The following is a 14,820-nucleotide window of genomic DNA, read 5'->3' on the forward strand; positions in this document are numbered from 1 at the left end:
TTGGGCCTAAATATCTTAAGCTGAACTCCATTAAGCTTCTCTTCACTAATATTTGTAGTAGTTATGACGGGAGTTGCTAACTGCAACAGTTATTGGACTTTACAAAGTTCTAAAAAGACTATTTCTCCTTTTGGATGGGGAAATTCAGGTACAGGGATATTAACTAATTTGTTCAAGTAAAGTGTTTGCTAACTGCCAAGAAAGATATTTCCCATTCTAAATACACAGCAGAAATTGTATCTTAAAAGTCATTATTTAATTTATTCTTAAATTTTCAAAGGGTTTAAAATTTGCTTTAAATTTCAGCTTTAAAATTTGTTCTCAAAGAATAGTTAAAGGAAATGAAGAGTTGAATTTCTGAACTCTCAGATTTTAATATAGATACAGATTGTATTTGGTTGCCCAAATGTGGAGGCAGAGGTGATTATGCATTCTTAATCTATTTAATTTTTAATACAAAACGAAAAAATCTGAAACTCAGCTAAATGTTTACTTATTGTTTTGATAATTGAATGGTATAATAAAGCCCTATATGCCAAAACAACGCAATTAAAAGAAAATCAAAGGTGGCATGGCTGATGATATTGAAAAGTACAGTTCTGTATTATTAATTTTGTTAGTGCAATATGAAGTTCTCACTTTCCCTATCACCTCTTTATATAGAAAGAAGCTCTTTCCCTCCTCCCAGATCATTCTTCTTGTTAAGAAATAAGACGTCATTATTTATTGAATGAAACAGTACATGAGAAGACGCTGACTATTATTTTCAATGTATATTTTTGTCTGTTCATACAAATAGCCAAATCATGTGAGATAGATGTTAATTACATTTGATAGGAGAAAAGTTATTTCTGCAACTGCAGCATTTTTGGCAGCCACTGAGTTCATTGCACACTGCTTACTCAACTGGCAACTTGCAAAATTTACAAAAATTGTCCTAATAAATGTGAGGATTATGACAATACATTTGTCATCTCCTGACCTATGTTAAACATCCTACTAGCAGAATCTGCAGATTTTGTATGATGGGTTTCAGATTGAAGAATGAATTTATGGGCTTCCGAGACTTGTCATGCACACTTGTTTTGTGTATGACAATATGAATGGTAAAATGGGATAAAAGTGTGTGGCAGTAGACGGAAAAAAATTATTTAACATTTCTTCTGCCTTTGTATTTTGCGTCCTGCAATATGTATGGCATAGTTTTAGTATCCTTGTCTATGCTTTTGGCCTTTGTGGCCATGTTTTCCATGGAGTCAGACCTTGAATTAATAGGAAGGTGAGGCTGCACATACTTGAATAGTTCATGTTCCAAACACTCTCTCTGCTTTTTCACGTTCACTCTTTTATGTTTTACTTTACCATGTTTCTTGATTTCTGTACGATCTCATTCTCTGCTAAAGATATGGCACCTTTGAGCACCAGATCTCCATTTACTCTTGTTACAGAGACCTAGACTGGCAGCTTAGTTTAAACAGAGTGCGTATGTCCTGTGTATATGTTTTGTGTTGCATTTGTCCATAAGATACAGGATCGTTTATATTATCATAGATCCTATCTGCATTATGTCCTCTCTTCCCATCACATTGCTTCACCTTTGGTTTCTGGGTTAAATAAAAACATAACTGCAGTGAAAATCTGGTCAAAGGTGAAACAGTTGGATAAAAAGACAGTAAGTGCTGTACATGTGGAATCTGGCATGGCTGGACACGTTCAGACCTCAGCCATCTCTAATGAAACACGTTCAACTTTTCTGTAGTCGGTGCTGGAAGAGTTGCTCTAATGGCTTAGCCATTAGAATTAACTTACTACATACAAGCAGATCTGCTTATATACTCTCCCCTGCAGAAGACTGTGGCACACTTACGTAACCCAGAACTTCACCTATTTACACATCCAGTATTTTACTGTTTCAAGTAGCAAGCACATATTACCATTCTTAGGACCGATAAACATACATCAAAACATAGTGTCAACAAATGTGTATTTCTTTCAAAATGAAGTAAGTGCCATAAACCATGCATACTATGAGTTGTCTCCTGTGTATAAATATGGATTTTATCAAAGCAAAATGAAAGATTGCTGTTCTTTTCAGATTCCTACTGCATTTCTGTGTATTATCTGGACTTGAAAATAATTAGTCTTTTGACGAGTCACTATAGGAAAGAAAACAATTTACATATATTATTCAATCCTAATATTGGTATATACTTTATGGGCAGTAATTATATCTGAACCAAAATATTATAAGTGCTGGAGTTGAAAATTAATTTCTAATCACCGGTATACAGCTGAACTCAACCATCAGACTTCTTATAATGTTGCTGTTTGAATAGTTAAATGAGAGAAAATTAAGCCTATTAAGTTTAAAAGAGTTTTTGCCATTTCTTTTAAGTGTTCATAAAACCACAAGTGTGAGCTTGAATTAGGCTAGGGAAAACAAATATCCTTAAAATTGTCAGAAAACTGTTATTACAGTAATGAATCGATCACTGCTTGCTGTAATAGATGATAACGAAAAACAAAAGAGTCTATTAACACACTCCTCTTAAGGCACTGAAGGAGGAAGGGGGTTGTTTAAGTAGGCATCTAATGTACTTCACAACAGCCTTGGGCATTTGAGATGTTCATATGGGACTTGCAGGTACAACACAGGACTTACAAGAGAGTGCTTCCTGGAAGGGCAGGAGGAGGCTGGGTGGGTTCTCCGGCACTTTTAATGACACTGGACACCTACGTTTACGCAACTGAATTACACCCCAAATGTTGGTAGTCTCAGTTGTCCGCTGGAGGCAACCTTTTCCTTCCTATTGACACTGTACTTGGGGATCTAAGTTCCTTAATGTGATGCTTTGAACCACCTCAAATTAAGGTACTAAGCCTAAAGCTTGAGAGAGAAGATTCCCCAAATTTCTAAATTATGGCAAACTTTAGGGCTAAAACCCAACATATGGAGTCAGAGACCACTGAGTCCCATTTGTACTAGTAATGCAAAACCAGAAGCATCTCATGAAGTAAGACGGCACGCGAGGTGAAGACAAGAAGTTCTGAAGAATTTTTTTCTAATTATTCCTGTGACTTAAAGAACATACTGTCCATTTTCAGAAGCATTTTGAAATCCAAGTTAGATGCTGTGCTGTAACTGCTCTTCCAGTTTGTATAAACAATTTTAATTGAAGACTTCAAGGGAATAGCCAAATGACTAAAAAGAGGGCTAAAAAGGGCTAAAAAGAATCAGTAGCTCTCTTCGTACGTCAAGGAATATTTATGCAAAGTGGAATGGTTTTAATAGGAAAGATTTGTATGCAGTGCTTAATGAATGCTCAGTAGCTTGATAGATAGGCAAGATGGACTCAAGCTCTAACTCCATATCAGGCAGAACAGATAGTGACATATGGATTTTCTGCACCTCGGGGAGAACACAAGGCTATTGAATATCACACCAGCCAACCGAAGAAATCTGACAAGATGCACACAAAGACCTCAGATGTAGACAGTAACAGTGTGTGGTATACAAAATATGGATACATTTTTTTTCAGTCTAGGCTCATCTCTGTCCTGGTTATCATTCAATGAGTACCTAACAATCTAGTGAGTACCAAAAGAATAAAAATATGAAGAAAACACTAAAATAGGAACCTCATGGAGATTAGAATTCAGTAACTTTGTGACAGAATTGGACACTTTTCCCAGGTCTTTGGTTAATGTAAGAAGAAATTTACAGATATTACTATGACCACTGTAGCAATATGAAAGCAATAGAAACACAAAAAATATAATGCAAAATTAATGTTGGAAAAAATAGCACAAGTACTAAAAATTTCTAGCAACCTAAATGCTATCTTCTGGTCTATCTATTTACATGCAGAGTTCAATGAATTGCCTGCTTTAAAATATGAAAGAAAGGGGGATTGAAAAAGAATATCTTTCTGCTACCAAGTTCTTCATTGCTATTAATATTCCTAAAATGCAAGTATTATTTTTACTGTCACCATCAAGCATTCAAAACCACAAGTCATATCCCTTCCCCCAGCTAAAGTGACAGTCTCTATACATGATATCAAATAAATAGTAAAACTGGCAGGTTTTTTTCTGTGCTTTCTGTTTGAAACCTCGTAATGTGGTCATACTTCAGAGCTTTCCTCTGCAACTAGGGGAATAGAAACTTTTATCTTGTAAAATTTAGCTAAGATTCACATTTAGACACCTTTTAAAAAAAAAAAAAATTAAGAGTTGCGCTTTAAAGGATTCTCATTACACAGGATAAAATTGTGAGGACTAGCAACACTGCATCAGGCTACCTTGGGAAGATTCTCAAAAGTCAGAGTTAATTTTACCTATACACCTCTTGAACAGTTTTGGCAGTAGTTATATGACATATGCAAGCTTTTATAGTGAGAAATATAAAGTGGATTGAATGAAGTGGGATGCTGTGTACTGCATAAAGGAAAAAAAGTGAAGTGCAGCTCCTAGATGTCCCTTCATCTCAGCTATGAACTAGCAGGGCATCTATTAGCTCCATCCTCATGTGGGATGTAAAGACCACAGCATTCACATTGCAGTTCCAGTCTCAGTGCCTTCTCAATCTCCTCTCCTTGAAAAGCCAAATTATATTGTGAAATGAAAGAAGACTGGTTTTGGAAAACCAGGTTGAGGTTTTACCAAATAGTTACTCCTGGTTTGGCTCACAAAAAGGAAAATGTAACCAGCATCACTGGTGAAAGGAACTGTAGGTGTCATGGCTGAACAGAGAATGCAACGATTTTGGTCGTACATGATGGAAACACACCGTTTCTGCTGTGTTTTGCACTGTTTCTTCAGCTGCCTGTGCTAGAAGATGTAGGAATACAAGCAGTAAACATAACACAAATCCACACTGACTGGCCTAACACGGGTGGGAAAAATTATCCCTGTCCATGATGCCTGAAATATTTTTTGTTATTGCTGTTAGTTACTTTCCAAACAGTTAATTTTCCTTCTCTTAACTCCGTGGGATTAATAGCAACATCTGGCGAGAGAGATCTTTGGACTTAGCTAGACTGAAATGGGGAGACAAAAGACCACTGCCAGTTCAGATGAAACATCCTAGCTTCCAAACAAAGCAAGGGTGTTAAGGGAGGCTGTTAACACAAGCTGTTTTCATGTATGCTGCTCCGCTCTCACAGACCTGCCACGTGGCATAAGCTTGCAGCTGCAAGACTGACACTTGATGAGGCCTTGGTATATATTAAAAGAGTGTTTTAGCCTGGAGATGCATAAAGATAATGAAAAGATAGTCCTTCCTCAGCAGTCCAATGAGTAGCACAATCTCTCATGTTCCTAATGCCATGCCTTAATTTTGGGAGGCCAGTCTTCCTGGTGCCACTGGATGAGGTAGTGTCAGGCAGGTGAGCTAACTAAATTTCAGCCAGCTTCTGGTATTGTGGAAATGAAGTCCTACATATATGTTTGACCAGTTCTTCACTGAACTCCTGGTCAGTGAACCTCTTGAGATGACAACTGTGGTAAAGAGTTGGCTACCAGGGGGAGGGAATATTGTAAAAGAGAATATTGTCATATGGATCTTGACTGATAGCATGTGAGAGAGACTTGACCTGTTTGAAAAAGAAGATAGGTACACTGGTGTGTGGTCATGATACACGGAGTCCTTTAGTGAAATTCTGACAGTATTCACATTCCCAGATGACTGCCAACACTTTTTTTTAAATTTTAGCATATTTGCTTCTTTGGATTGAAGGCATTCCTTGTTCCTTCCATATGTAGTTCACCTTTTCTGGTGTTGCTGAAACTGGACAGCTTGCATCTCATCTGATCTGACATTAGGTGAGATAATGGTTTGTTCATCCAAACTGACAATAGACAAACAGGGAACAGAACTAAGGAACTGTTTGAACTTGTAAAAATGCATCCTTTTGCAGATGTCCCCAATTCCTTCTGTCTTGAGTACCCTACTTTTTACAGAGGTTGTGAGATATTAGCCTTACTGTGCAAAAATATGATGAATAGAGAATTATTCCCTAAGCCTAGTGACATTGTAGGGTCAACCACCTGATAATTGCTTTAGTGTTGCTCTTAATCAAGTGAATAACAACATTTATGACTTTGTAGATCAACAAGTGTGCAGTCTCTCCAATTTGCTAAATTTTACCCTAAATTTTACATTTAGAGTAACCTCAGCTTCTTGAAAAATTCATCATGTATAGAAGACTGTTATGGGTCTTGACGGTAGGCCCGCAGATAGCAGCAAGGCCACGGGTCACTCCTTCCAGTATTTCTAACAGCTGGCTCATTCCCTCTGGAGATCTCTCAGATGCAGTAGAAATTCTGAGTGGTAGATGTGGGTCTGATCTCTAGACTCTAGATCTCTAGTCTCTAGGCTTCATCCTAATACAGTTATCTAGAAGTGGTGGATGTCTGCTCATATGGTAGGTGTAGACATCTGTCTTGTAGACTTCTGTACCTCTTAGCTGAACTCTATCTTACATTTATGAACTTTTACCTCTAGAGTGGATTAACTAATACAGTGAAGCTACCATTCCTGAGAGAATAACATCTAAAAGAGCCCAAGTCTGCATTGTTTACAGATGATTTACCATCTTGGAGCTGGCCAGGTATATGCTTGGCTGATGAAATGAAAAAACATGTTTCCCATTCCTTGGTTCACACTGTTGAGCTGTGACAATTCATCATGGATGTATGCACATTCCTGGAAGGTTCAGCCTGCAGTGACCATAGCTATTCATCAGTTAGAAGGGTCATCAACAGACCCAATTAACCCCTTGTGCACTGCGTTTTTGAGCTGTTTCCTGGAAACTTTCACCAAAGGAACTGGAACTAGCTGAAATGCGCAGAGTGAGAATCTCGATTATGTGGGAGTGTTTCAGTTTATCTAGTCCATTGAATAACCTTGAGAACTGTAGGAAAGTTTTTGCCTTTGCAGCTTGAGCTTTCATCTGACTCAGCCACAGGCCTAAATCTTTGTTTGCCTTAGAACAGCAGTCATTCAAAATCACTCACTGTATAAAAATCTTTTCATATAGATGCAGTCTCTTACCAGTGACGTTCACTCGGCATTTTAATGGGATACAGGGGCCTCTTAAATGCAGACAGTTTTCTATCGGCAGCATGAGGCTTCAGACAAGACAAAGCAATGTAACCTCTCAGGAAAGAATGTGGTATCAGCTCCTAGGCTGTCCTGAGGTAGACAGAGATGCTGTGGAGTGTAATGTTCATATCCAGCAGCTTGACTGAGCTCCAAATGCTAAAACATGTCCTAGGAAGGCATTTGCAGTATTATTAACAGCCATTAGCTCACAGATGCCAGATTTACACGAGGGCATAATAACCCTTAGGAATTCTGAAACATCTGGCAAATGGGATCAGGAATGTAATTTTGGCTGGTTTTGACTCATCCACTGAGATGTCGTTCCTCTGAGTCTGCTTGTGAGGTTTTTTGTGGGTCTGTGACAATTACAGCTACCTCTTAGTGCCTGGCACTGGGCACTGAGTGGTCGTGTTAGATCACCAGGACCTCAGACTTCACTTGTTGCATCTCAGTGCACTCAGTTTGCCTCACTACTTTAATTGTTTCATAGCATCACAGCAATACCAAGTCACTGTCAGGCAGCTGCTTCCATGTTCCAAGGGATGAAATCCAAAATTGTTTCATTTTGAAACCTGCAGGTGAAATCACTGTGTTGTGATCATGTTAAAGGGTGACAATAACATCTTACATAGATTCACACTTCGCTTTGAATAGCATTTGTATTTGACCCCTAAATTAGATTTTGGGGGAAGTAAACCAAAATTACAATATTAGTTTTTTATGAGCTTGGTTCTTTAACAACTAGGATAAAGTACGGCATTGGTGTCTTCAGCATGTGGCCAAGATCAGGTAAGATGAAGGAGATGGTGCCTTTTCTTCCTTTTTTCCCTGTATCTGATGCAGGTCTGAAACACTAGGATTTTGTTTACCACTTGGCCATAAAAAGTATCAGCCTTGCAAGGGAAAGGCTCCAGACTTGTATTACAGCTGGGACCACCAGCACCTGTGGTTACCACTAACACCCAGGTTGCTTCACAGATCTTAGTGCCATTGTCCTCAGGCTTTCTATTATGATGCTCTACTGCCACAATATGATATTTTGATCATTTATCAAAGCCTCCTATGACTGTGATCATAGCTGGAGTGCACATAAATTGCACAACAATGCACCGTTCTTGTCAAAAGAATAAATAAAATCTACTTTAAAAGCTCTATTCATCATCCAATGATGCCTACGTAACAAAAAAGGTACATATGTAATTTCAAACAGTTTTAAAACATAAGATTTGAACAGCTTTATGAACAAAATGTGATTGATGGAACCTGGGTGGCTTTCATATCTCCAGTTGATTAGATTGTAAAATGGCTGAATAGGGAGAGAAATCCTACTTCAGGAAGTGTGAACAGTATTGGATATCAGGAGATACAAGCACTTTGCTGAACAGAGCTTTATAAATATTCTGACCTTAAATATCTTTTTTCAGTTTACCATTATCATATTTAGAAATCACTTCAAATATTCATAGAAACCATGTTAGACGCCACAATCATTAGCCTGAGATTCTCCAATTACTTTACATCGGAAGTCTGTCACTCTTCTAAAAAATTAAGACATTTGAAGCCAGAATTTATTCTGAGATGTAATTTTGAACATATTGGGCTCACATAATTATAGTGATTATATATTTGAATGTACATTTCTGTCTTGCATTCTTAATATAGTTGAATTAATTACCTCAGAAAAATAATCAATGTTATTTCTATGCATTTTAAAGCACACTTTCCCTATATATTCTCATCACAATCCATGACTACAATAATCACCATCAATAGTATTATGACACCCATATTCCATTTCAACATCAAAATTTAAGTAAGTTGCAAGGATACTCTCTTCTCCAGAGAAAAGAACTCCATATGAACAAGTTCACCAATAACCAGCCCACACTTCAGACAGATTAGCAAGTAACTATATTTGAGTGCTGGATCTGAGAATGCTAAACCATGACAAACAAGGAAAATCTCTCATGCAGTGTATTAGGTAATATGAAAATATTAGGAAAAATGAAGTTCATGTTACTAAAATCTCCTGAACTTCAGAAAGTCTGTTGTATCCTTTGTTCACTTAATCAGATAATTTAATTTTGCCTTTGGGAACCAAATTGCATTAAGTTAAAATGGCAACAAGAACTGAGAATTAAAAAGCTGTTAGACTAATTTTTTTATAAAACCAATGCCAGCAATCTGTATTATACTTCTTTCTTACATTTTACTTCTTTATATAAATTATTTGTTTATCTATTTGGCATCAGCAACGTCATGCTGGCTGTAATATAAGACTTGAGGCAAACTGTGTTTTTTTAAAATAATGCTTTTCACAACCTTCACACTTCCTACTTGCGAAGTCCTGGAGAGTCCTACAGAAGAAACTAGAGTTCAGGGTGATTTATTCTGACATACAATAGTCCAGATCATTCCTTTGCTACTATAAAAGAAGGATGAAAGGAAATTTCCAGAAGAATCACTTGGGAGTATTCCACCCACATTATTTGTGCTTGTGTGAGTTTATGTGTCTGCCTCCTGTACTGTAACACACTAAAAGGATCCTGCTCTGCTGCTGTGGCCCATCACAGTGATCTGTCACAGGCTAGGCAATACTCTTTATCCTCACAGTCACTCTGGCCACCATGAACTTGGTTTTCTGCAGAGACAACATAAATCCCAAACTAGCATTTCTTCTATAAAGTCTTGGTGAGAAATGGAAAGAAAAATTATGCACATGTCCCAGTACCAATGTGCAGCCTGACTATTATCTGAGGAACAGGGACTGCTGGGGAGAGACGGTACACAGTGTCAGGGCTGCATGAACACAGGACTACAGTCACTGGTAACGAGTTGCACCAGTGGAAATCCCAATTGCATCTAAAGAACAAAAATCTTCACCATGAGAGGGAGGGGTTAAGTATTGGGACAGGAGCCCACAGAGACTGTAGGATCTCTGTCCTCTAAAATTTTCTAAAGTCCCATGGATGAAGCCCTAAGCAACCCAATCCAACCACAAAGTTAGCCCTGCTTTGAGCAGGAGGTTAGTGACTAGAGGTCCCTGCCAACTGAAATTATTCTATTATTCTCTGATTGTCTTCTCCTACGGTAGGTGATAGCTGGCCTGGAAACTGAGTTCACCTTCCTCCAAAAATGTTTCATCCACATAGACCCGATGTGACCTCGCAAACCTTTAAGACAGTGGCTTGCAATCTTTATCAATCTGCGGACATGAAAATATTTCCAGTGGTGGTCCAGATCTTAAAAGCAGCTTTAAGTCTCTCCAGAGGAAGTTTCTTTTATTTAGTTAGTTTTCACAGATTCTTTATTAGTAAGCCACAGATGCCTACGTGTCCATATGCCACACTGAAAACTCTTGTTTTGATGTTTCTAATGAGAACAATGTTGGATCAGACTCGACTTTGATTATTTTGCAAAACCGTCCTTTCTAAAGAAATAAATTTGCACTTAGTAGGCTGTGCTCTCTCTGCCTGTCTCTTTTTCTTTCCATGCACAGACTCCCCTTGAGTAAACAGCCTAAAACCCAAAGAATGTAATATCCCATTTTTATGTAGGAGAATGCAGAGATCTTTTCTCCCTTAAAATATTGTGAAATGGGAAAAATAAGCTACTTGGCATTATTATAAAGAAAAATTACAAGAAAGTTTTATCTGAGAAGCTTATTTTTTCTTATAGAGCAGCTGTTTTACACATTAACAAAGAAAGTCATATGGAAAAATGTATGCATTCATGGAGAGAGCGAGACTCAGAAATCTGTATCTCATTCTACTTCTCATATAAAAGAACAGAGGAACCATGTTAATTACCTGTTTCCATTTTCCCATCTTGTGCTGCAGGCCCATCAGGAATTACACTCTTCACCTGGAGAAACTCGTCTGGCTCATCCCCACCAATGATGGTAAATCCAAAACCCATGTTGCTTTTCTTAAGAGTTGTGCTGAGGAAAGTCCCCTTCAGCTGTGATGCATCACGGGTGAAGAGTGGTTTTTCTACATCAGTCAACACAAACAAGAAAGACAAAAGTTCTGATCTAGTCACAACGCAGCGGGGACAGCAGATAACAATATTGGCTGACAGCAGGTGACAGTGTATGAAAACCGAGGAAATAAAGAGTGCAGGCATTCCAGGAAAAAATATTTGTGAGTTCTTGCATTAATACAAAGCTTAAAATGTATTTCTTATCTATGGCAGATCAGCCATAAGTGGGGAGTTATAAATATTCTTTCATATTAGAAGTACATTTAGAAGTGGATATTGTGTAGCCAAAATAATTACAACAATAAAAATGATCTGTGAGGTAATTTTAAACCCTCTTTCCTAACCTATAAATTCAGCTTTGTCTACAAAGTAATACATTCTCCATAATTTCCCTCCCAACCGCAGTAAGGAAAACATCCCCCGAATATCTTACTCCATTTGTTAACAAGCAGTGCTACATATTAGGCTAGCTTTTCTTTCCAAACAGGTGGGGTTTTGGCATCCAACAAGCAACACACATAGCTGCTGTGCAACCTCCGCGTCCCCTCTCCGCATGCCTCGGTGTGCAGTGTGGGTGGCGGGGGCTCCCCGTGCCTCTCTCCTGTGCTGTGCTTGGTGAGGAAGGGTGGGAGGAAAGTGCAAAGGTTGTGACTTCAACTGCTCTCGCTACGCCCGCAGCGGTGGGGCTGGGCTGGCCGGCAGCGGAGGACATACCGTGCAGCCCGCGCGTCCCGGCGGGGTCGCGCCGGCACTGGGACAGGTCATTCACGCTGCGGGACCTCTTGGGAGCGGGGTGCAGGTGGGCGAATTTGGGTCTAGGTAAAGTTGATGAGGAGCTTTCTACTGTTACAAAGGAGAACAAGCCTCATTCTCTGGCTATAGCCTTACGTTAAAGTTTATTTGTCTCTACCAATACTGTTTGCTGCTCATTCAGCTCATTTTAAGCACATTAATTTTTACGTTACCAAGAGGCTGTATTCTTGTAAACTCCTATAACACAGCGCTTGAGGCTGTTAACTTAATTGATGCTTGCTAGATGAGCTAGCTTAGAAACATACCAAACATCAATTAACGGTAATTTAGAGAAAGTACAATTAATTATTTCAGTGTTGCCAACCTCTGGTGCTCAAGAGAGAGTCGTACATTCCCAAGAATAGAATTCATGATTTTATTTAGAAAATTACTTTGGGGCTCTTATTGTGCTTTCTGTTTCTCAGCCTTTAGGAAACACTAGGGTCAACTTTTCTGTTTTTTCTCTGCGCCTCTGAAGGTTAGAGTATTTTAGGTGGCTCATGAGTCCCGCAACTCTGGGAGCTCAGACATTTAGGGCAGAAAAATGCTAGGAGATAGGTGATAACATTGTGAGAATTGGCAACACTACTCTTTCAATCAGACTATGACGAAATCATTGTCACATAAACAGGAGAGCAGGATCTTTCATCTTAACTAAGATAGCTGACACGGTACTGTACCTCGGAAACCTTGGGCCTGCATAGGCTTTGTTCCAAGTTCTGCGTTGGGCATGTTATGCTGCTGTAGCTTCCTTTTTGCTTCTAGGACAGGGTTTTCAAATTGTGTTCTTCTATTTATGTGGCTGGAAAAAATTTGGTTTTGATTAAAAACTGGGTTCAGTTGGGGAGAATGATCATTTTCACAGTAGGATGCTGAATGTGACTTAGCTGTGTGTGGTTAGAGAGCGAAACCATTATGAATCCCCAATGGGCCTGAGCATGTCCCTTATACTCCACACAATTTTGTTGGGGATGAGAAATGCACAATCTAGCACGCTGCATAATGAACAGCACTGAGAGGTGTCCTATCATTTCAATATGCTGAACTCTGCTACAGACAAATGGTTTTGATCTATGGGACTGCATATTACATAGCAGTACTGCTGAAGCATGCTACAATGACAGTTTTTCATGTCTTTAGCACAAGCATTGTTCTGTGCATGATTCAAAGGATCTGAACCAGTTTTGTGCATTATTATCGATTAGCTGTAAGTGAAAGAAATTAATCACTTACAGAAAAGGTAAAGCCTAGAGCACAGAGTGCTTTTATGGTCTCAGCTTAGAAATAAATCTAACATAGGAAATAAACTGAAGATGATTTCTTTTTAATTCTATGGTATATATCTCCTCAGCTGTACCGAAAAATTGGATGTTGCAGAAACTATCAGATGGTAGATTAGAACTACATAGATAAATATATGAAATATAAGAAAAGTTAATGTACACTTTTTTTTCTCGATGTTTTACATTTCCTATAACAGGTCAGTAAGTACATCTCTGTCATTACACCGCTGATTTTCTGTACTGTGTCTAGAACGATCTTAACTACATACTTTCATCATACCCTTGATTTTAATTCTTTAATTTAAAGCATATATTTTATCAATCAATGAGTAATCCTACAATCCTGTCCTGTGATATGTTTCACATGTTTTCTGAAGAAGGTAAAACAATTTAGTAGGCTGCACTGAACAACTCTGCAAGATAGGATCACAATAGGATCACAACCGAGAAAAGGGGCTTGTGCTGCAAACGTTGCTCTGGGGAAATAAATACATATGTACAGAAGGGCAGGTTTTCAAACATGTCACTCCTTATTTGTTCTCACTGAGCTACCATGTATTGAGTTCTTCTGAAAATCCAATCCCAATCATGGGCTTTAAGCACTTGGAGAGGTGACCTGGGAACTTTTGAAACTCCGAGATCCTAAAAAGGGTTGAATGCTTTCAATTTATATTGAAATGACCTTTTATGCCACATTAAGCACTTTTCAGGTCCCTTGGGATTCAGATCCTACCACTGCTTCAAAGAAAGTAAGTGGAGTTGCCATTAAGAAGTGAGGTAGAAGAAAGGCAGCAAGTCCTATGGGAGTGCAATACACTTGGAAAATCAGGATTTAGTAGCCAGAGTTAATCCAATTAAAAGATTTCCAGTCACGTAAAAGAATATTTGATTTAATGAAAGGAAGTAAATGTGATAAATCCCGGAGTTGTTACTTTGTTAACATGGCTATAACTTATTCAAGTGGCTGCCAACTTATTCTTGTACTCTAAAATTTTGATTAATAGTTTTCTTGTAATTTTTAATCTATGCTGCAGACAGATAAAGTCCCTTTTGTTTCTTTCCTTCTTCAGACAGGCTGTTTAAGATTGTAGACTTTCCTTTCCTAGACTTTTGCTTTCTAGTTAGACCATGCTGTAACTGTCAGGGTCTTCAGAACCTTAGTCTATTGCAAACCTAGAAACGCATGATGGAAGGGAGACAAACTTCACCAGTTAAAAATGGAGAAAGACAAGACTTACATGCATTAAATAGGGTAATTGTGAACTACTAGCATAAGCATGAAAAAGGTAATTTTCATGCTACCACCTATCATGTGATGTATTTCAATATTTTAAAGGAAATACTACTTTTGCCATTACACAAGGCAGTGATGAAACATCACATGAAATACTACATAAAGTTCTGATCACCCATGACCAAATAAAATGAATCCATAGAAAAGGTTTTACAGGAAGACCAGTGAAAGAGAGAGTCTTCTCTGATAGAAGACCAGAGGAGTCTTAGCTTTTTATCCAAGCAGAATTAATTCTGATACATAATTGCATTTTATGAATACATTTCGAAGTAAATACTAGAATGTATTGAAGATGTCACGATTTCAGACTTGAAATCTGTAGGCTTCTTACAAGCAGAAGTGTGAAATTATGAAACAGCTTCCAA

At 38.2% G+C, this 14,820-nt stretch overlaps 1 protein-coding gene across 14 annotated transcripts in view; it reads right to left on the reverse strand.

Annotated features, from left to right (window-relative positions):
* The window catches only part of MAGI2 (membrane associated guanylate kinase, WW and PDZ domain containing 2), a 770,074-nt gene that overhangs the window by 142,598 nt on the left and 612,656 nt on the right, over positions 1-14,820 (reverse strand). For 10 of the 14 annotated variants that reach the window (XM_052789026.1, XM_052789020.1, XM_052789021.1 and 7 more), the window contains 3 exons: positions 12,559-12,680; positions 11,801-11,929; positions 10,915-11,097 (listed from right to left, as the gene is read on the reverse strand). In XM_052789026.1, coding sequence (XP_052644986.1) covers positions 10,915-11,097; positions 11,801-11,929; positions 12,559-12,680 — 434 coding nt within the window. The remainder of the gene's footprint in view (positions 1-10,914; positions 11,098-11,800; positions 11,930-12,558; positions 12,681-14,820) is intronic. The other 4 variants (XM_052789023.1, XM_052789022.1, XM_052789031.1 and 1 more) reach the window with 2 other exon arrangements.

The sequence above is a fragment of the Harpia harpyja genome, chromosome 6, assembly GCF_026419915.1.
Source record: "Harpia harpyja isolate bHarHar1 chromosome 6, bHarHar1 primary haplotype, whole genome shotgun sequence".
Lineage (NCBI taxonomy): Eukaryota > Metazoa > Chordata > Aves > Accipitriformes > Accipitridae > Harpia > Harpia harpyja.